The sequence below is a fragment of the Haemaphysalis longicornis genome, unplaced genomic scaffold (assembly GCF_048455015.1).
Source record: "Haemaphysalis longicornis isolate Haplotype H1 unplaced genomic scaffold, Haemaphysalis longicornis Haplotype H1 scaffold_5, whole genome shotgun sequence".
NCBI classification, from domain to species: Eukaryota; Metazoa; Arthropoda; class Arachnida; order Ixodida; family Ixodidae; genus Haemaphysalis; species Haemaphysalis longicornis.
The window spans coordinates 15,927,034-15,950,489 of record NW_027526385.1 but is presented as its reverse complement, the minus strand read 5'-3'; the positions used below and the strand labels follow the sequence as shown (position 1 = coordinate 15,950,489).

The 23,456-nt window shown below is 47.6% G+C and overlaps 1 protein-coding gene across 1 annotated transcript in view; it reads right to left on the bottom strand.

Moving 5' to 3' along the window:
• Window positions 1-5,772: 5,772 nt before the first annotated feature.
• LOC144137913 (uncharacterized) overlaps window positions 5,773-23,456 on the bottom strand; it is a 61,227-nt gene continuing 43,543 nt past the window's right edge. The window contains exons 8-14 of the mRNA XM_077669933.1: window positions 23,205-23,344; window positions 19,350-19,464; window positions 17,060-17,220; window positions 11,295-11,472; window positions 7,332-7,510; window positions 6,752-6,890; window positions 5,773-6,031 (exon numbers count right to left, since the gene is read on the bottom strand). Coding sequence (XP_077526059.1) covers window positions 5,902-6,031; window positions 6,752-6,890; window positions 7,332-7,510; window positions 11,295-11,472; window positions 17,060-17,220; window positions 19,350-19,464; window positions 23,205-23,344 — 1,042 coding nt within the window. The 3' untranslated portion in view covers window positions 5,773-5,901. The remainder of the gene's footprint in view (window positions 6,032-6,751; window positions 6,891-7,331; window positions 7,511-11,294; window positions 11,473-17,059; window positions 17,221-19,349; window positions 19,465-23,204; window positions 23,345-23,456) is intronic.

Genomic DNA, 23,456 nt, shown 5'->3' with positions numbered 1-23,456 from the left:
AGAACGGAGGCAGCCTGAAAGCAGTGAAGAGGCGTCTAGGCGTGGGGAAAAGTCAGATGTATGCACTTAAAGACAAGCAAGGCAATGTAATCACAAACAGGGATAAAATAGCCATAGTAGCCGATTAATTCTACAGAGAGTTCTATAGTAGCCGGGACATCTAGGATAATGCCGAACGAGGAAGTAGTTCAGAGGAGATAGACATCCCACTAGTAACGACAGAAGAAGTAAGGAAGGCTTTGAAAGAAATGAAAGGGGGCAAAGCACCTGATGAAGATCAGATAACAGCAGACCTCTTGAAGGATGGCGGGAAAATTGTACTAGTAAAACTGGCAAACCTGCGCACGCAATGCCTAATGACCGCGAGTGTGCCGGAATCTTGGAAGAACGCGAACATCATCATAATCCATAAGAAAAGTGACATGAAGGACCTGAAAAATTACAGGCCGATTAACTTACTGTCAGTCGTCTACAAGCTACTTACCAAGGTAATCGCTAACAGAATTTCTGCAACCTTAGATTTCAACCAACCTAAAGAACAAGCAGGGTTCCGTAAAGGTTATTCAACAATGGACCATATTCACACGATCAATCGTGTTAAAGAAGTGCGCTGGGTATTCTGAACCCATATATATATAGCCTTCATAGATTACGAGAAAGCATTCGACTCGGTCGAAACCTCAGCAGTCATTCAAGCATTACGGAACCAGGTAGTAGAATAGCATTATGTAACAATACTAGAGGATATTTACAAGGGGTCCACAGCTACTATCATCCACCATAAGGAGAGCAGTAAACTCCCTACTAGGAAGGGCGTCAGACAAGGAGACACAATCTCTCCAATGTTATTCACAGCATGTTTACAAGAAGTATTTTTTTTATTGCGATAGTATGCCCTTTGTCATAAGGTCCTACAGGTACCAGTTGGCATCCGTTTCCCAGAGGAAGTCCAGAATACAGCGGTGGTGGGGCCCCCACAGCCCGTTGGAGATCGGGGGGTCTCCCAGGGTGCAGGCCTGTGCCGCAAAGGCGTCGGGATCTCGCTGCACTAAGGGAAGGGCACGTCCATAGCAGCTGGTTGGTGTCGCCGTCTTCGGCAGGAGCTGTACAGGAGGGGCAGTTCGTGGTAAACGGGGCGTGGTATCGCGATGGCCACGCCCGGGTTACCGCAGGAGAGAGGGCCACCGAAGTCTACGCAGCAGGACCTCCTCCCAGCGAGCGAGCCCACTGGAAGGTCTGTTCCACAAGGTGGGATGACAGAGCGTGTGGCGCGACACAGATCGTCGTTTAGTTGGAGAAACTGGTCATGTGGGTCAGTTGTCAGCAAGGGCAGGGGCCGTGGAACCGACGTAACGTGACAGGAACTATTCAGAACATTGGATTGGGAACAGGTGGGAGTAATGGTTAATGGAGAATACCTTAGTAACCTGAGATTTGCTGATGACGTTGGCTTGATAAGTAACTCCGGGGACGAATTGCAAAGAATGCTTACCGCACTGGATAAACAGAGTAGAACCGCGGGCCTGAAAATTAATATGCGGAAAACTAAAGTAATGATAAATAACATCGGGACAGCACAGCGGTTTGAGATAGGTGGCGAGGCAGTGGAAGTGGTAAGCGAATGTATCTACCTAGGCCAAGTTGTGACCCCTGATCTCAGCCATGAGGCAGAGATAATTCGAAGGATAAGAATGCACACCGCGTCTTCTTGCGGGGAAGCAACTTTTAGTACTAAAGAGCATTGTATACTTCGCGTTGTTCGTTTTCAGGTTTTATGTTTTAACACGACAGTGTTTTATGCCGGGACACACCAACATTTCACTGACGTCATATCCATTCACGGAAATGACGCCAGTATACCTTTGCCGAAGCGACCCACCAGCAGGACGTCGCTCGCCAAGCACACCCACAAGACAGCCGCCGACCCACAAATGATGCTCAGCTGCAGGTTTGGCTGCACATTTCACTTTCGTGTTTTCCCGATTCCTATGACAGAGGAATCAACCACAGCTTCTCTATTTTTTAATAAACGTTTAATACCAACTGGCTTAGTTTGTTGTTCTGTGAGCGTTAATCCATCACCGCTCTACACTTCTGCGGACAAGTTTTCCGCAAATAAAGGTTATTATTATAATTATTAGTCGTAGTAGGGCTCGTGCCTTCGAGGTAACCAACTGGCAACGGCTGTCCATTTCTTCTCTCCCGCGGCTTTGTTGAGATGAGTCTGGAGAAAATCACCTCAAGGCGGCAATAAAAGTAACATAGTACAAAATGTGGCATGCACGCACAGCTAATCCATGTTGATTATGCCTCCTCTGTAAGATACTTTTTGTATTATCTGTCGACGGAGGACGTAGCCTCACCGCTTTGGCTTCATTTTTGCGTTTTAAAAAAAGAAAAAAGAAAAACCGGGTACACGTGCGAGCTGCACTACAGAAACCTACTGACCCGCACCAGGGTAGATGAGTTTAAATACTCCCTCCATGTCGCTTAATACGTTATACAGAGATATAGTATACCTCCTGTCGCATGCGTTCTTCAGTTTAAAAAGAAACAGGTGTGCCGAACAATTCATGACGCGGCGGATTAGTTGGCGCACCTGTTTCGCTTTCTTTGCGTTGCGCACAATTACTTATCATGCATAGCTACCACCTGACCCTCTACAACAGCCACCTTCACTCTCATGTTTCATTTCACGTTCATGTTAGGGTGCAGCCTTTTGGCGGCCGTCTCTGGGCTGGAGAGTGAACGATGGCAAGACCGACGAGTGAACGAAAAAGCGAACGATGAAAGAAAGCAAAGGAGGAGAGTGTCGCGGAGTTGGGAGGGGAGGGTGGTTCGCCCTGGCGGCCCGAGCCAGCGCCCTCCGAAAATGTGCGCTGGGGGAGAGGAGGGGGCAGTGTGCTGTGTCCAGTGCCGACACGAGGCGCTCGACGGTGCGACGCTTGGCGAAAACGTGAGGGGGCCGTGCTTGTGACTATTATGTACGTTCAGTTCGCGGTGCCTTCCTGAGACGCACTTCGCGCCGCCGACGCAGAGGCTCATCATCGCTGCCGTCGAAAGAACCCACGAGTGAGTGCGGCCTCAGCGCACTGCTACTGCGCCCAAATATCGCATTAGGGAGTATCGTAATAACCAGCCAATTTTTACAGACATACTTTAGTCTGTACGTGTGCACCACACTCATTAAGCAACTTTTGTTTGGCGCTCTTTGCCCCAGTTGGCCTTGCGCCATTACACACAAAAATCACCATCATCATCACGAAATAAAACACTATTGAGCGGTGGGCAGTCCAAGCGAGTGTAGGAGCAAATCTTTCGCGTATAGGTAGCAAAAAAAAAAAAGAAAGAATATCGTCTTTAAAAACCCAATTAACGGCACTTGCTTCACGCCCCACCTCAACAATAATTCCGATGCGTTAGGACGTACTCCTGATAACAGCATTCTCTTTGTCACACACGACTCCACCATCCACCGCGCTCTTCGAGCGCCTCGGCGTCCGCTACGAGTCACTTTTTCAAACGCCCACCCGATCCACTAGTGAGTGAATTCCAATTTCAAAAATTCACATTTTTGGGTTTTAACTGGCGCAAGCTTCCCCCGGGATATACGAGGGGCGCCGTAGTGGAGGGCTCCGTATCAATTTTGACCACCTGAGGATCACTAACGTGCGCCTAAATGTCACACAATGCGACAATGGAACGGAATATGATCGGTGTAACGTAAAGGAACAAGAAGAGAACGGAGTGGGTCAGGGAACAAACGAGTGTTAAGGACATATTAGTAGAAATTAAGAGGAGGAAATGGACGTGGGCAGGGCATGTAATGCGTCGGCAAGATAACCCTTGGTCATTAAGGGTAACCGAGTGGATCCCTAGAGAAGGCAAACGTTGCAGGGGCCGGCAGGCAGATGAGATAAAGAAGTTTGCGGCAATAAATTGGTCGCAGTTAGCACAGGACCGGGATAATTCGAGATATATTGGAGATGCCTTTGCCCTGCAGTGGGCGGACAGGCTGGTGATGATGAAATGTCACGCGGAAGCTTTCCTTTAACCGGAAGCTTTCCTTTAAGAAGGAAAACGGACAGCGACATGTTCGTACGCGTGAATAGAGCTCAATGGCTTCCAGGTTATAAATTGTTATGCGACGGATGCATGCCGTTAGTTTGGAGGAAGGAGAGCAAGAATTGAAGCGCTGGCCCGAACACAAGCGCGAATGAACGCAAAATAACGGAAAGCTGCTGGCACCGCCGTTATTACTGCCTCAAGTTCAACTCGTTGAGTAACGGCGAACCCCTCCCAGATGAACAGCCGCCTGGAACACCGGCGTGAGCCAATATCACTTAAGAGGGCTTCCAGAGGTATATTTTCCATGGCGTCTGTGACTTCTAAGCACGTGCACATGACCGGTTGCCGGTTTATGCGTGCGCAGGTTTGCAGTAGAGAATAGTAGGAGGGAGGAGGGGGCGTACACGCGCAGCTTTAAGTTTCATACCCATACTGATGGATGGAATGTCCGTTATGCACGTACGAGGTTTAAACCACCCACTGGGACCTGTCCGCAGTCCGTAGTGGTAGAGCGGATTGGGTTTGTGTTAGGCTATGTTCAGACTACTGACGCAACAGCCGTATCGTGATCTATGGACATAAAAAAATGGCATGTCACGCAGTTCTGTTGGCTGAGACGAGAAATGGCGGCATTCTTTAAAGTTATTACGACAGTTGCGGCAACAGTCTGAACCCGGCCTTACACAAACAGTAAGATGCTTACGACGCGGGAGGACAAGAACAAAGCTTGGATCCTGCAGAAGTTCATTCAGATAACTAGCTAGGAAGTGTGCTCCATCTGAAATTAGAATAAACGTGTTTTGTTTCGTGCGCTCCGTGGGCTGCGGCCAGCTTTGCAGGTCATCCTTCTTAACAGAGTGGAAAGGCACTCATTTTTTTACTTTTTTACTTTCCTTTATTAAACGGGTGTGTTTGGTACGGGTAAAACCTCGTAAACGCCCATATTATGGGTAAAATATGTTTATTATGGGTAAACGCGCGTTGCATGACATTCAAACTTTACGAACAATAATACCAATACCGGCGCAACAGCATTTACCATTGCGCATTGGCAGGAACCATGGCTTTCACGTTAGCTTGACCTGTTCGCGTGGTGAAGCACCAGCCATTACAGAACTCCCACATTTGAATACCACCGGTACAGACGATTCCTTTTCGCCCTTCTCATATGCCACAGATGATGTTCGCAGTATCAGGCGCTGGAACATCCGACCACGAAAGGAAGTTCACATAACCATAGGCGTGCGCAGAGTTCTCGATTTGGGGGGGCAAAGTCTTACCGTGCGCCCCCCTCCCCCCCCCCCCCCCCTTACAGCAACACCCGACCTCTTCCCACTGAAGGCCTAGCGGTCCGAACACCGTGCAAAGAGGGATGGTTATAAAATTTTTATTTCAATGTGATGGAATTGCAACACATACAAAATATTTCTGAGCAGAAATACTTACTTTATGTGTTACATTGGCAAAATATGGGCCAATTTGGCGCCCCATTCAGATGATTAGGGGGGGCGGCCGCCCCCCCTGCCCCCCCTGTGCGCACGCCTATGCACATAACAAAGGAAATGAACGCTATGCGGATATAAAAATGTTTAACAAACATCGATTATATGTTAAAAAAATGTTCTCGTCAACCCGGACAACGAGACTTGAGATATCTCATTTGCTTACACACAAATTTCGTAAGTCGTTCATAATGGCGGTGTCGAATATTGAAGCGCGAATCATAGCCCTATTTTATCTATATACAGAAAGGCGCTCTTCTGATGTGGTATCATTCCACAAGGACGCCACGAGGGAGACGAGCAGTTCACATCGTGGAGCCTCGCGGCTGCATCAGTAGCAGTCGGCCTTGTCCAGCAGCGTCGGTCCTGGGTCACCCATGTCGGCGACTTGAGACGCCATCCCGGGGCAGTGGCGCCTGTCGGCAGACTGGCCCAAGCACTGGCGGTACTCATCCTTTAGTCTGAATGGGAACCCACGGAAAAGGAAAAGACCAAGGTAAGCTTGGGGTTTGAAAAAAAAAAAAAGCAGAAGCCCTAATAATGCTCTTCCAGCAGTTTGAAGAAAACCTTAGGAGGTAAATTCATTCTAAATAACCATTCACAAGACAGGCAACGCTGGACAGTTAGTACATACTGCTTGAACAGAAAAACCTCGCAAAAGACTGGACCAAGGAGCACTAGACAGACGCAGTGCCGAGTGTGTCTAGTCTTCCTTGGTCCTGTCTTTTGCGATCTTTCTCCATTCAAGCAATGAAAGTTCCACTTGCTTTATTTTTTCCCGTCGGAAGGCATAGGGCATTGGAATAGTAGGGGTGGTGGCTGCCGTTGAAACTGGCTAACTGTATACCTCGTTCTAGGCAACTGCGTTGTCATCTGCCCGCCCTATACCGGGAAAATTAAACTGCACGCATGCATCCTCAGGTGTTAAAGTCGGTGTTAATTTCACTTGGGACCAGTAATTTTTCACCTGATTTGAGTGGTCACGCTTTATGCATGCACGTAGTAATTTGATAACCCCGTAGTAACTTGATAACCCAGGACGAGGAGTACGAAAACGACACAGGTCGTACTCGTACACCTCGTCCTGTAACAGCACTCTGTTTTGTGTGTGCTTGCCACCAGTGAACAGAATGGCATCGGTGTGGATATAAGATATAAAAACAAACTGCCTCCATGCTCACTTGCAAAGTCTTTTCTGTACAGGAATGCTGACTTTCCTCTCGCTAAGATCGGAGCTGACGAGGTTCGAAACTCGTGCGCTGTCTTCCAGGAACAAGTCACACGATTCCCAATCCTGGACGAATTTCTCCAGCTCGCAAGCTGAAATTGGGCGGAAAATGCAGGTGGCCTTTGTTGTAGCAGAATTAATATCTCGTACTCTATTTTACGACCGCTTTATACGGTAGCGCCTTACTACAGTGTTCAACTGTGGAAAGCTGCGCAACGCTTTTTTTTATTAAGTTACCAACAGTAGTACACACATTGATATCGAGTCATTGATTCGACAAGACTCATTGCACCTTGCCGAGATTCAAGGCTTCGCGAGCCACATTGCGCATCTTCTGTTACAACTTCGACGTCCAATTGAAGGACACTACAGCTGCCACTATTTACTCTCCCGTAACGCGCAAGATTCAAACGTTTTGCGCATCTGGCATACATTTCCGACACAGAGCTTCCAGTAGATTTTTACAGCACAGTCTCATCATATCGTGCGTGACATGTAGGCGTCGCATCAGGAAGTTTTGTTTTGATTTGTACCTTTTAGGCTGCGTTTCGCATTTGCCCACAGCGTGCCAGCTAGGAGGCCACACGTTTCATCATACTCGTTAAGCAATTGCTGCTGAACCAGCCGTGCGCTTGCGCTGAGATGAGAGGCTCCGGAGCATCCGGAGTCAATGGTGGCTGTGCGAACACACTTTTTCATTTCGTCCACGAGCCTGAAAAGTGAACGTCAACGAAAAATTATTGTTCGAATATAACCGACCGTTAAAGAAAGCACAAATAACCAGTTCCTTCCTCTATTCAAGTAAATGGCGAGTAGTAACGGCGTTCGAAGTGCCGGAGGTTATGGGGAGAGTTCGTAGATGTATTCATGGGCATGCAGACGCGCATACACACTCTTTCTCACTCTTAAATCGTATTGCCAACGTTACGAGCGGGTGGTTCGCGGCTTTCTTTGTCGGGCCACTGATGGAGTCACTGTATCTGATGAGCAGAGGGACAATTATTCTCTGAGGCCTCAAGTTGGACGGGAGGGCGTCATTTTGCCCTTCCAACGACGCCCCGGCCACTGTACTATGGTAGTGGGTAATAAAGGCCGCCAACGGACGTTGCTAACATGCAGAAGACCCGACGATTGGGCGAGTTGGCTCTGATTCATGCTGACTAACAGCGCGCACACACGAAAGACAAAGGCAAAGAAGGCGACGGGACGATCGCTGACTCACAACTACGTTATATTGAAAGAAAAGACGAGTACTTGAAAGAAAGCATGAGTATATATTTCATGTTTTCTTTCAATCAAACGTAGTTGTGAGTCAGCGCTCGTCCCGTCGCCTTCTTTGCCTTTGTCTTTCGTGTGTGCGCGCTGTTAGTCAGCATGTTGCTAACATTACACACGTCACGCTAGTCCCGTTACAGACCTTACGAGGGAAGTGGTTTCCGCTACAAGACAGCGGCTATTTGAGCGTGTTCCTCTTCCGCATAGCAGCCCCACAAGTGATCACTCGAACAATTGGTAAGAAGAAATTGATTTCCAGACATCGGGATTAAAATCCCCCCCGAATATCTCCGCAGGAAATTTATGGGATTTGCTCATGGCTATAGGTTGTATTCACTGGCGAGGCCATGCATGCAGGCAACCATGTGAGTGCGCCGTCACTGACTACACTGGGCTCTGCGGAGTGGCGGTACTTGTTCGTGCAAGGCACATGGTGTGTTGGATGTGTTGGACGTTCCAAACTCTACCCCACCGAACGCAAAGGAATGGCTCGACTCTAACGTGAGTGCGATTTATAACACCTCCGTTGACACCAGCGTTGAGAATCGGATGTAAACGGAGCGGACGACGCACGCCGGTTTTTTTTTTCGCGGCGTGCGGGTGCAGTGGCACAAGCCGTGGCATGCACGTGGCACTTCGGCCATGTTTATGGCCGTTTCCAGTGTTGCCAAGCAAAGAAATTGATAGCTAAACTTTTCAGTGAATACCATCTATACGGCAGCCTTTTCTGAAGTGCTCTGCGCGGAAGACAAAGTGAGGGGGTTAGCAGGAAGACGAGTAGGAGCTAGAGAGACGGTGTACCTAGCGCCACTAAATAAGCTACGCTGGTGTTCTGTCCCTTGGTGCTCCGCCTTTTGTTTGCAGCGGAGCAAGCAGATGCGCGTCCATTTGCTTTTCGTCATCTACACAAAGCATTATACAAAGTGGCTCGGTGTTGGTGCTAAGAGCGGAACAGACAGCATTTTCGCTGATTGAAAGCTCTATCGCTCAAGGTACAAACATCTAAAATACGTCATTCATATAATGGGCAATATGACCTGAAAGCTCAGCCAATGTCATGCTAGCACCTTGTGCGGTTCCGGAGGGAAAGCGGCTAGTCACTCGTTCGTTCCGATATGAGGCGCGGGAATAGGGGAAGAGAGTAAGGGCGGCTGTCATCGGGAAATGACACAAGGAGGCGCTGGCTGCATCTAAGTTCACCGCCCGTTCGCGCCTACAGTGTCGTCTGCGGAGAGCAGCGTCTGCCATCATCATCATCATCAACAACAACAACCTATCTACGCCCACTGCAGGGCAAATGCCTCTGCCATTAATCTCAAATTATCCCGGTCCTGTGGTAACTGCGACCAATTTATCCCCGCAGACTTCTTAATCTCATCTGCCCATCTAACTTTCTGCCGCCCCCTGCCACGCTTGCCTTCTCTGGGGATCCACTCTGTTACCCTTGATGGCCAACGGTTATCTTGCACTGTCCCCACCCATTTCTTCTTAATTTCTACTAATATGTCCTTAACATGCATTTCTTCCCTGACCCATTCCGTTCTCTTCGTGTCCCTTAATGTTACACCTATCATCTTCCGTTCCATTGCTCGCAGCGTCAGTACCGGGGTACAATGGTGTGCGCGTTCACTGCGCGCTCTCGGCGGGAAAACAGAGCTATCGCTCGACAACCTTGCTTCAACCGCGTTAGACCGCAGCAAAATGTTTTGGCGACAACATTCTGTGCGTTTTGACAGCGGAGCTGTTTAAGCTTTTAGTTCCACCGTATAGCGATACCAGAAAAAAAAATTCCAAGAAAAAAATTCCCCGCATTTCCCCGAGGGGAAGAATGTGAAAGTGCGAATGCACGAGTTGAATTTGCGCGGTTCGGTAATGTTCGCGAAAGAGAGATCACACACACACACACACAACTACAAAGAAAGAAAGATGCATTTATTCACAGACACCTATTTGTGTTGTCGTTGTACTTGATTGCTAGAGCGGATCTCAGCTTTGAAATTTCGTGTCAGTACTCCTTTAAGCGGGTGCATTAGCCCTTCTCACGCCCGATTCCTGGCCAATCCCCCACGTGGGTATGTGCCATGTCAGCAGGAACAACAACAAGAATGAGCCATGGGGACGCGGCCAGGCAGCGCGCGCCCATCTCCCCCCGTTGCTAGGGAAGACGAGGAGCGCGCGCACCCGCAGCTGTTGCTATGCGGACTACGGCGGCGGACGATTCAGGCTCGCTTAAGAAGTGCATTCGCACTTAAAATACCGAGCGCACGTGATCGTGCGCCTCGTGAGGAGCACCCGGCGCAGACCAGCTCGACCTTCGAGAACACTCTGCCCAGCGTTAGTGGCGCGATCTCTCACATGCTGTTCTCCTGGTCAGTTGACGTGCATTCACAACTGACGTGGGGAGCACACGCGCCAAATTCGCCCTACAGACGCCGAGTTCGCGAAGCTAGCTGACGCGGGTTCTAGCGCGTGCTAACGCGGTACACTTTGGGAAAGATGTGGAAGGCTGCGCAGAAAACGACCCGGGCCTGCCAGTCACGAAGAACTTTCATCGGCAAGTTCGGATTCCATGTGAGGCGGAACAGCCGGGTTTCCGACGAAGGGAGATGGGCTGCCAACTCTCTGCTGTTTCTCCAGCCTTGCACCACTAATGCATGCGGGTCCAATTTTTTTTTGTTAACACGAAAGTGTTTTATTCTTGGACACACGAAGATTTCGCTGACGTCATATCCGTCACGGAAGTGACGCCAGTACAATGAAGCAAGGAGCCTGTAAAGGGTGCACCCCTGCACATAGGATCTGCTTGCGGGGAAGCAACCTTTAATAGTAAAGAGTACGTTATACTTAGGGTTGTTCGTTTTCGGGTTTTATATTTTGTGCCACGATACACCAAGATTTCACGGACGGCATATCCGTCACGGAAATGACGCCAGTAAACCTTTGCTGAAGCGACCCGCCAGCAGGACGTCGATCGCCAAGCACACCCACAAGACAGCCGCCAACCTGCAAATCATGCTGAGCTGCAGATTGCGCTGCACATTTCCCTTTCGTGTTTTACTGATCCCTATGACAGAGGAATCAACCACAGTTTTTATGCGAAATTCCAAATTTGTGTTGGATGTCCGAGGCAGAAGACTTGGAGAAAACTAACAGCGAAAGTATTTTTCCCTTCATCCAGCTAGAATCGCCTATTTTTACGCTGTAGCAGCTCATAGACTCACGGGCACACTTCGTGTGAGAAGACCACGGCGCGGGAGTTGTTCTCCGCAGGTGTCAGCATCCGGTGGAAGGCAACGCCGCACAACATGATCCTCCTTATGGCCTTTAGTTGGTCGCAGGAGCTTTGGCGGGCGATGTTTGAATACCGTCCTCTCAGCCTCCGCGAAGATCTCGAGCCGGCTGTAGTGCGCGCACGGAATGGAAATGTAGAAATCAGTAAATGAAGTTTAAATCCCCCGCGTTACGCGCAACACACGATTTTTAGAGCAAAGAAGTGCTTAAAGGGACCCTGCAACACTTTCGATAAGCGCTTTCACTCTTTCCTTCACGTCCGGAACCACTGTGTAAGTTATAGTTATCGCCAGAACGGAGCGGCATGCATGATTTCCTCATCACACCAGATACGCCTTCTATTTCTGCTTTGTTTTTGTGGCTTTTCTTTAAAAGTTGCTATCGAAAATCGTTCATTGCTAAAACTGAAGGAAAACCCTCCAACAGCCGCTACATGGCTTTAGTGACGTAATTCGAGCCGTTGAAGAACGTCGAGACGGGGAAGTGAGAAAAATCTTTTGAGCGAGTTTACAACTTATCTGATGGGCATAGAGCGGTAATTTTTTGGCTGGGGAACTTTGAGACCCCCTACGTACTGGGTATGTTGGGTCACTACGCTCTGCAAGCATTTAAGATTTCACAAAAGTTGAAAAAAGTGTTGCAGGGTCTCTTTAACCACCACTGTCAAGCATTTGCTATAGGCACATCTTTTCATGTATTTAATCAGTCCCCAAGCGTCTTCTGCGTAAATTATCACTGTCAGTACCCATTCTTCTTACCGACGAAGATAGAGATAGCATTGTGTTCATTATGTTAGTCTACATGTGTTCATTATGTGAGCCTATGCTAATTGTACGAGTGATTTGTTTCTCGATGCTGAGATTTCCACTGGCAAATTGTTGAAGCTTGTTATGTACATGCTCCTCCAAACATTTCAGTACTTAAGCTCATTAAATTAGTAGCTTCTGTAGAGCCTGGTGGACATTACTTTCGATCTGTTCGCATAGATCGTTAACACTACTGTGGGGCATTCGAAGTGCAGTTCCTGAAGCAAGTTATCCAAGCGTTGTCCAGATTCGAGGGCGATGTCGTTCGCAAATATCAAGTGACTCGAATGTTCTCCATCGGGTCGTAACCCCGACTTTTGCTTAAGCCTTCTGAGTACTCTTTCCAGGCAGCCTGTTACAATTTCGAAAAGAAATGTGTCTTTTTGTCTGAAACCCTTCGTTATTGGAAATATATTACTGATATGAAGGATTATCCTGTCGATATATTCTCTACGCTAAAATATTCGGCGCAATTTCGGTGCCCAATATTAAAAAATAACAGTACCTCTAGAAATTATACACCCTTACGTTACGAACATCGGGATTTAATTAAGCTTATTGGTACACTGAATCAGTCAGCTTTAAGGCCCAAAAGACAAAATACAAGTTAGATTCATTAAAAATACTGTTTGTCCCGATAATAATGACCGCAACCCAGTCGAAAATTACAAGGAAAATTTCTGTAGTTCGTCGTATTTTCGCGTGTCGTACTCTCGCCTTGTCTTATTCTTGCCGTGTTGTGATTCTGATGTTCTGCCGTGTGTCGTATTCCTGTCATGATTTTGATGTTCAGTCGTGCCGAATTTCTGTCTCGTCGTGAACCTTATGTTCTATCAGTAGTTGCACATGGTTTGAATGTTATTACCCATTGTGAAGAGTAGCGTAAATGGCAGTTTTGTTGTGAACACAGGAATGTTTGTCGTTGAAAAAGTTGTCTTTGTCGTTACGACAGAAATGTGTCTTAACAACAGATGGCTTTGTCGTAACAACGGGACTTATGTTTTGACAAAAAAGGCTTTTTGTCGTATGACAGGAGTTCTTGTTATATTTTGCGGTATTCCTGTTGTAATTTTAGACTGGGAATTTTATTGGAAACTTCAAAAAGCTTTGGTTGATTTCTCTGTCATAGGAATCGGTAAAACACGAAAGTGAATTTCGCAGCGAAATCTTTAGCTGAGCATGATTTGCGGGTCGGCGGCTGTCTTGTGGGTGTGCTTGGCGAGCGACTCCTTCTGGCGGGTCACTTCGGCAAAGGTGTACTGGCATCATTTCCGCGACGGATATGACGTCAGTGAAATCTCGGTGCATCCCGGCTTAAAACACTCTCGTATTAAAATTTAAAACCCGAAAACGAACAACCCCAAGTATAACGTACTCTTTAGTACTAAAGATTGCTTATCCGCTAGGATACCCTGTGTGCAGGGGTGCACCCTTTATAGGTCAGTTGCTCCGTTGTACTAGCGTCATTTCCTTGACGGATATGACGTAAGTGAAATCTGTGTGTATACAGGAATAAAACACTTTCGTGTGAAAATACAACCGAGATATTAAAGAAAGCAAAAAAGCCGTAACCAATTCCCAACCACTTTCCGCTGATTTCTCTATGACGTCACAGAATATTCTTCATGCGTTTGGCGGTCGTCGACGTATAAGCCACCGCCAAGAAACATGACTGTGCGATTGTAGCGTGGCATCTATACTCGGGGACAACTTTCTGTGGCAATGGAGAGAAAGCTATGGGGGGAGGGGAAATGGGGAGATTACTGCTTTGTGTTACTGCACCAAAATACTTCAAAATAAACTAGTTTCGGTTTCAGTTTCGGCGTGACCGATAGCCATTTGATACACTCATTTATTCGCATGAGCTCCGTCGTTGAGTGCGCTGAAGCACACTCACACAGCGTGCAGGCATATTGGCGCCTCCTTCAGCACGTTTCGTTTATTTGTAAACACAAGCCAACGTTTTGACTGGAGAACTCAGACCGACCGTGAACTATTGGTTGTATTCACTGCCATGGCACGCATGCAGGCAACCATGCGAGTGCACCGTTACTGGTTACGTCGGGCTCCGCGGGATGGTGGTATTTGTCTGTGCTGAGCCCGTAATTTCTGTTGGGCGTTTCAAACTCTACCCCACCGAACGCAAAGTAATGCCTCGAGTCCAATGTGAGTGCGATTAATAACATCTCGGTTCACACCACCGTTGAGAATCGGGTTGAAACCGAGCAGACGATGCACGTAAGTGTTATTTCTTCGGCGTGCGGGTGCATTGGCACAAGCCGCGCCGTGTCCATGGCTGTTTTAGTGTTGCCAAGCGAAGAAATTCACAGATAAACTTTCAAATGAATACCACCTATACCATCCGACTCTGTGTCGCTCAGAAGTGAAGCGAATTTTGTCAGCGCTGCAGTGTTGACGGCATACACTCATTTGCGAACTCTTCTGGAGCTCAAAACTGGGCTGCACCAGCGATATGTTTATCGTACTTACATTTTGCCGGCGCAGTATACCGAAAGAGCAGCACGCACGCGCGCTTACGCACCCACTTGCTTACGCCAGCAGACTGGCTAACCAAAGGGATTGCGGAAACGACGGAGTCCCGGTTGCGTCACCCTCCCTTGGGCGTACACTTTGCAAACCACTTGCTTCGTTTGTTTTGGCAGCTTTTGCTTGTCAAAAATGGCCGCGTATCTGCTCCTTTCGTTGCAAATGTCGTCAAAAGACGATAGTCTTTGTAGACATTTGCCAAGGAAATGCCCCCCTTTACTTTCCCGCTCACCTCTCATACTGTTCCTATACCGTCGCGCTCATCCCAAGGTAAACACACTGAAGGTTTGCTCAAGGCGATTTGAATTGACCGCGTTCCATTGCTACTGGCCGGGTTCTTTGATGCCAGCGCTGCAGTACGGCGGAGACGCGCGTGAATCGAGGCGGCCGACTTGAAGGTTTATAGAACCGCGTGTCCGTGCTCCACGTGCGTTCCAAGCAGAACGTAGAACCTAGCTAGTGGAACTTTTCGTTGCTGTTGCCGCGTGATTTTTAATATGCCGCCAGGAGGTGGCGCGGGCAACAGCAGGCGGCGGTTTTCTGCAGTAGATGTAGCATATCATTTGCTATCGAAAAACCAAGCATCCATAATTTTTTTAATAAAGGAACACTGTAAATATCCCTTGTGTACTAATTTTCTGTCTTATATTTGTGTAATGTCTTGTTCTTGTTCATCAAAGTTGACAAGTATTAGCATATGAACCGGGCTTAGACGTTTACATTTTGCTGTGAGTATATAAGACTATTGCGCAATGTCTATTTTAATTTGGCCAGGTGGCTGAATCGAGTCACAGACAGACAGACAGACAGACAGGCATACAGACAGACCAAAATTTCTGGGTAGAAGTAGCCCAAGAAAGACTATTGTCTTTAAAATGCTATGCGGAGAATGAACTGGCGAGCTGCCGCGAGCTGCAGAACATAGAGTTTCATACTTAGCATGAAACTCTATGCTGCAGAAGGCTGTCGACGAGGACGCCAAGAGAGCCATTGCGACGCCAGTGGCGACAGTCGCAAACAAAAAAATCCGAAAATAAAAAAAAAATGCTCTCTGTTTTATATATACTGGCTAGTAAATTAGTGGCACTATCAATCCAAGGCTAAAACATCAGACCTATAGATATTTTAATTGCTTAGGTTACAGTCAGGCAATTATTTTTGTTGAACTACTTTCAGGTGCGCAGCGAAACGACGTTGTTCGGCTCTGTAGCCTTGACTGCATTACCACAGAAAGTTGACCCCGAGTGTAGTTTTGTTTGCTTGCATCACTAGAGCGCTAGCATGCAGTTAATACACAGATAAAAATGTATTTAGTGCTGTGCTTGCATCAATAGAGCACTAGCGTGCAGTTAAAACACAGACAAAAATGTATTTGTGCTGTGCTTGCATCACTAGAGCGCTAGCGTGCAGTTAACACACAGATAAAAATGCATATAGTGCTGTGCTTGCATCACTATAGCGCTAGCGTGCAGTTAAAACACAGATAAGAATGTATTTAGCGCTGTGCTTGCATCACTAGAGCGCTAGCGTGCAGTTAATACAGCGATAAAAATGTATTTAGTGCTGTGCTTGCATCACAAGAGCGCTAGCGTGCAGTTATCACTCAGATAAAAATGTATTTAGTGCTGTGCTTGCATCACAAGAGCGCTAGCGTGCAGTTATCACACAGATAAAAATGCATTTAGTGCTGTGCTTGCATCACTAGAGCGCTAGCGTGCAGTTAATACAGCGATAAAAATGTATTTAGTGCTGTGCTTGCATCACTAGAGCGCCAGCGTGCAGTTAACACAGATAAAAATGCATTTAGTGCTGTGCTTGCATCACTAGAGCGCTAGCGTGCAGTTAATACAGCGATAAAAATGTATTTAGTGCTGTGCTTGCATCAATAGAGCGCTAGCGTGGAGTTAACACACAGATAAAAATGTATTTATTGCTGTGCTTGCGTCACTAGAGCGATAGCGTGCAGTTAATACAGCGATAAAAATGTATTTATTGCTGTGCTTGCATCACAAGAGCGCTAGCGTGCAGTTATCACAGATAAAAATGTATTTAGTGCTGGCCCATAATACGTTACTCCCGCCCGTATTACGTCACTGCAAGGCGAAATATGAAAGTTTTTCAACGCTACTTGCGTTGCTTTAACTTTCTTTTTTTCTTGAATGTAACTTAGTTACCAAATGCTAGTTTTTTCAACATTGTATTTGGTCTTAGCCCCTTGATGATACGCCTATTGCATTGGATAAATATTTATACGCTAAAATATATCGCCTGTTGTGTGAGATCCCCAAAAGGAAAGAACGCCAGCTGTAATCTTGTACAGGCAGTAAAGGTCAGAAAATTACCGGAATCTTCTGCACAGTTCGCACGTTCCTTCAGATTGAACTTTCGGTGATTGTAGCGCCGGATCGCCTCGAAATTCTCGAACAAGGCCTTAATTTTAAGGTCCTTACAGTCGCTTTGTGAGATGAAATTCTTTATGCACTTGTTGAAGTCATCCAGGGGCCTGGAGCGGGAAAACACAAATTATGTGAAGAAATGAAATAAAGGAAGTGTAAAAAAATACACGGTTGATTCGTTTTTCGATACGCCTGGGCATGATTGAACGTACAGTACAATCTCGATAAACGGAAATCGCTTAAACGGAATAGCCGCTTAAACAGAACTATAGCTTGTAAGTTGGTTGGTTTTGTATTCAGATAAAGTAAAAAAAAAAACTTTCGGTAATAGGAACTAAAATTTCATCCTCACCATGTAAATGGAACCGGAAATGGAACTTCTTGTCAAACCCATGGCCAACAGCATCAGCTTTTTCCGGCTCCGGCTGTTCAGTTTTTGTTTTCGCTTTTTGTAAGCCTCGTTGGCCTCGTAAACCTCTTCTCGATAGTAGTAAGCCTGTTATCCCGACGAATGCAACATCACAGTTCTTGTTCTAGTCGTTCGGTCTCGATTCAAGTCGCCGAGGTTACAGGGCGCTTAGCTCCTGCCGTCTCGTTCGTGGTGGTGCTATTCGCGCTTCATTACCGTGTCGCCGTCTTCTACATTGGGTGGCTCGTAAGCACTCGCGAAGTCAAAGCCTGAGGTGTGCACACCACGTGCTTAGGCGAAAAAAGAAAGGACATAATTTTTGACTTTGAAAGCGGCTCTTTGATGCATTTTCATGCATTTTTTAGGGAACAGTCACTAATTCTTGCCAAATGAACTTTGTTAATGTTGAGACTAAACCTATTCTAGTTTTCTTGCTTTCTGAAAAACTATCAGCCTCATTCACCTTCAAGTGCCGTGCGTACGCACTTGAAGTGCCCACCTTCAAGTGCGTACGCACATAAATTTGCACTTTTCATCTCTCTCAGTATACGGAGCTTCTGTTAAATGGAACCAATTTTTTCGGACCCTTGAAGTTCCGTTTACCGAGAGTCTACTGTATTTGGGCGTATTAATGTCGCAGCTCCTCAATGCAGCTCGTGTTCTGTTGAAGGTCCACCGATACAGGCCCTCCGCAAAAAGCCAGCCCAGAGCCACGGTGATGAAGCTGTTCACGGCAATAGCGGTGCGTTTTACCGAAATAATGCTGTCTATACGTCCGACGTACGCATGTAAACAGCGTTTCGGAACGAGGCCATTTCACGGTAAATTGGAAGCCCAGTTTTTCCTCACGACGTATTCAACGTGTGTAAGAAGTCCAAGGTGGAGCTTGCCACCGCACAAACCACCAAACAAACATTGCGGGGTTTAAAGCACCGAAGCTACGCCAGGGCTATGAGGTGGGCTATGAGGAGAGGAGGTCTGGACTCCCGCTGAAAGAAATCTTAGTGCCGTGGACGCGGCTTCGGTTCTGCAGCCTAACCGGACCTGGACGTCGAACGAGGGGCTGTCCTGGATCAGTCTCGAACGACTATAGGAGTAGACAAGGGCGAAAGCGCACGGTGCTGGTGTTGGTGACTTCTTTCGGTCCGTGTCAGGCACACGACGACGGGTTCTTTGGATAGATTTGGGACAGTTTCGGCGGCTGGGACGGACCCCACCTCGCCGCGCAGAGGGTAACCCAAAAACAGAGGGAGGACGCCCATCGGGCCGCGTGCAAAGGGTGAAGCGGTGTTTTCTTTTTGAACGAACGAAAGGTATACAAGTTAAGAGAGGCAACGGAAGTTGCCGCTGTGTCTCATCAGCGCAGCCGGATGTTACTCCGCGTGGCGCAAGTAATGCGTTTCTGGGATTATTTTGAACATTGCACGAGCCGTTTTGACGTAATAAGCTTATAAACTACTGCAGCGACGACAAACAACTATGCGAGGAAAGGCAGACGATATCAGGCATTCATAGCATCCCCTTTCAAAATGCGCGCTCCGTTTGACATCGGGGTCCATCGCTTAGGCGGAGTGATACCGTACATGAGCTATTGCCTTTCTTAACTTGTTCCTTAATATAGTGTGATCACTGAGGTTACAAGCGCACGTACAGTTTTTGTCAATAATTTTCAGGCCACGGCGACCATATATCGGAGCAGGCGCGTGGGCGCCGTCCCTCTGGCTTGTATTTTGCAGTCAAAGCTGAACAGACACGACGCGAAGAGGGGGACGAGCTGTGGTGTGAGCTCAGTCTGTATACGGCTAGAAAATACCGCGTAAGACTTACTTGCACACTGGTGGCTTGTTGTGCGTGTATGGCGACGTGTACATCGCGTATTGCTGGTGAAAGTCGATGCCGCAGGAGAAGAATTTGTTGAGGAAAGTCATCTTGTCGCAGGCGACTGCGGCGAAAGAAAAACATCATAAAAGCTTCAATCAAGGTGCGGACGTAACGTTCCGTTTTGGGTGCATCTGCGCGTACTGACAGCCAACACTGACCCTTCTGTGCACGCACAGGTATACGCCGGTCGCATAGCGTACCCTAATTCTACGTTCAGACTACCACAGAGTTTCTTAGTAAGTATACTAGAGAGGAAACTGCTCCTTGTAAGCCATGTCGTCGTGGGGGTTCATGGGAAGACCCCCATTTTTGATTTGGGCTTGGCATGACAATTGGATTCTTAAAGGGTTTTTGGGATTTGCTTTCTTCACTATGCATTAACACGTTTACGAGCTACAAGGAAGCCGAAATCCTTCCTGTTCTGTGGTAGCCGTGTTCGGTGAAACAGCAGGCAGTGCGTGATCGCACCTGACGTTGCTCATGCCGCAGTCGAAGGACGCATGCCTGAGCGGGTAACATGCCGCCGCGAAATTTGTAGCCGACGGAAAGAAGAAACAAAACGTACTTCGACGAAGACAAGATACGACCACGGGGATACGACAGATACGGGAACTTGTTTGCGTCCTATCTTGTCATCGTGCACGACTGTTTAACGCCACGTTTTCTTTTCTTTTTTTTTTGGTTAAACTAGTTGGCGGTCGGTGCATCGGTTCACCACGAAGGCGACGTTTTAATAGGCACGCTCAAAAAACTTTCCAAACTCTTCAAGCAACTTATTATTTGCAATAACGGTAAAATTAATAAAATCAGAGTCTCTAATGAGTTTACCCCCCGAATATTAACCTTGTTCGTAAGTACAACCTTGGCTTGCGGAATAGGAGGCACAACCGTTCCGGCAAAAATACGCTTTACTTCCTTTTTCCTTAGTTTTAAAAACGCCTGTTTTTATTTTCCACTTACATAATTGCACACTATTCTTCGCGTTTTTGTGGCACTTTGTTTAAATTTGCGATCACTAACACATTTCAATCCAAGCCAATGATGTAACTAAGGCGAGCACGATGTGTAATGGCGGTCCATGACGACACAGACGGCCTTGATGTGAACCGCATAGACGCTAGCGCCAGATTCCTCTCTAGTGTATATTGTAAGAAACTCTATGCAGACTACCGCCGCAACAGCCATAATGTCGCGAACCATGCATTGGGTTTGTTCGTTTATGTCTTGTTTTCGCAGACCGGCTGCGCCGTGCTGTGTTATCCGTGAGCCAGGTGAAGCGCGTGTTGCATTCTTCATTTTTTATGCCGCAAGTGTTATCTCCTTTGATAGGAAGAGTTGATTGATTGACTGTAGGGTTTAACGCGCCGACGCAACGCAGGCGATGAGGCGCGCCGTAGTGGAGGGCTCCGGATTAATTTTGACCACCTGGGGATCTTTAACGTGCGCCGAAATCTCGTACACACGGGCGTTTTTGCTTTTCGCCTCCATCAGAAAAGCGGCCGCCGCGGCCGGGAATCGAACCCGCGACCTCGTGCTCAGTAGCGCAACGCCTTAGCCACTGAGCCACCGCGGCGGGTTGATAGGAAGAGTGTTTCGAACTAACATCACCAGCCTAGAAGGATTGATTGATTCATTGCAGTGTTTAACGCGCCGACGCAGCGCAGGCGATGAGGCCCGCCGTAGTGGAGGGCTACGGATTAATTTTGACCACCTGGGGATCTTTAACGTGCGGCGAAATCTCGTGCACACGGGCGTTTTTGATTTTCGCCTCCATCAGAAAAGCGGCCGCCGCGGCCGGGAATCGAACCCGCAACCTCGTGCTCAGTAGCGCAACGCCTTAGCCACTGAGCCACCACGGCAGGTCACCTAGAATAATCATCTTTGATCTACAGTGCTATGGATGCAATTCGACGGTTCGAGAAACACTTGCGCCGAGAGATAAATGCCTGCAGAGCAGACGCCGCAGTATTCGATTCACCGACAGTCGCCTGCGCACGTCACTTTCTTGACTGCTGCTTCGCCACCTGTGCATTCTTTGATCGCCCCAATAAACTTGTTTTTCCTTCAAGCCAACCGCGTCTTCTTTCGCTACATGACATCTGGTTCAGGTGCTGGGTATACATGCACCCTAAACCCTCTTCAAGTCATCAACCAAACCCAATGCATGGTTCGCGGCAATATAGTGAGCTATGAATGTGAGAAAACGGCGGTTCGCGCAGTTTAGTTGGCTGAGACGTGCAATGACGTCATATGTAAAGATATTACGACATTTGCTACAACCGTCTGAACCTGGCCTAACGAGTTCAGAGGATGATAGGGACCAACCGAATGCACCATTGTGTGGGTTCCCCTTTCTGGTGCGTTCAGTTAATAATTATGCGCTGCAAACAGAAGGTGGTGGGGGAATTGAGGGATGTATTATACATATATGCAACCGCAACGCATTGCCTCGACTGATGAGCACATACTTGGGTGCTGGATAAAGGGTAATTTCCGTGTGGTGCCTGCTGAAACTACGTACTAGAGAATTGCGTCGATTCAACCACATAACCAAACCAGTACGCCGGCGGTGCTTTGTGGGATTTGGTAAATCCTTTCATTTCCACTGCGGACTGTGGTTTTACACTAACCGGCGTTGTCGGTCACGGTAGCTCCCTGTAGGGCTTTTATGACCAACGGCGCCAACGTGAATCAACTTATAGTGCTTTCATTTTAAAAACAATAACGAGAGTTCTACTGCTTATGAAGGTTTCACGTTGAGGCTCATTTGCAGTACTGGAAACTTGTAATGTTCTGAAAAAAGTCCCTGAACTCTCTTTTCGAAACATTGATAAACGCGAACTGTAACGCCAGTACTTTTACTGTTGCCAGTTACGCCCATGTGTCGAGGCTTCAGCGTACGTTAGAGATCCCTAGGTGGTCAAAATTAATCCAGAGTCGCCTACTACGGCGCGCTTTATAGCCAAAGCGTAGCTTCGGCGCGTTATACCCCACGAATTTTGCAGTTGCTTGTATTAACAGCAGAGCTGTTTCAGCTAGAGCTTGGTGGAGTTCGCAAAAAAGTGTTCAAAAAAAAAAAAAAAAACTGAGCCTATGTGAGAGTACGCCACGTGAGAAGCTCGGACAAAAACCCCAAGAAAACAGTTCCCGTGCGTCCGTGCCTGAAGTGGGGAGCACAGACGCCGAGTTCCCGAATCCGGTTGCCGCCGGTTCTAGCGCGTGCTAACCCATCCCACTTTGGGAGAGATCTGAAAGCCTGTGGACAGAACGATCCGGGCCCGACAGTCATGGAAAAATGTCGGCGCCAAGTTCAAAAATCCAAGTCATGAGGTCTCCGGGTCTCCGACGAAGGGAGACGTGCCGACAGCCCCGCCGTTTCTCCAGCCTTGCACCCCTAGTGCAGGCTCTGCGCCAATTGCGTTATAGAAGTGTACATGCTAAAATCAAAGCGGATATTTGCTAACCCCTTTTTTTATCTAAGTTTAAAAAAAACACTTCTAACGCAACGTTGCATTAGCACTCTCAAAAACAGGCTCGTACGCTTTATTCAATCGCAGCGGGTAGGAAACGACGGCCAGTACGATTGCACAAAACGTTCTCAAGAGCATACCAAGCGCGTAGCAGAGCCACTAAAAAGTTGATTAGCACACTTCTTCTTCTTCTTCAAAAAAAAAAAAAAAAGAGAAACAAAAACACAAGGGTGAAGTGGTAAAAGGGGCGCTGCGACAAATCGGCAGCTTTGAATGAGGGATCCATACAACGGCTGGTTGCACAAGCAGGTCATATATAGGTATGACTCACGAAGTATCTTGACATCACTGCACTGATCGTCGAGTCCCTTCGTCAGCTGCTCCGTGAAATAATTGAAGGCAGGCGTTATATCGCTTTGCGTACGGCACATGATGAGGAGCCCGACGCATTCGCGGAAACCCTGGAAGTGCCTGTGAGGATAAACAAGGCCGCATTGCAGTGAACACTCTCCATGGTTTTTTTTCAAAATTTTTACGTCTCATTGGGAAGTGACCTCGAATGACCACAGCGTCCAAACGAACA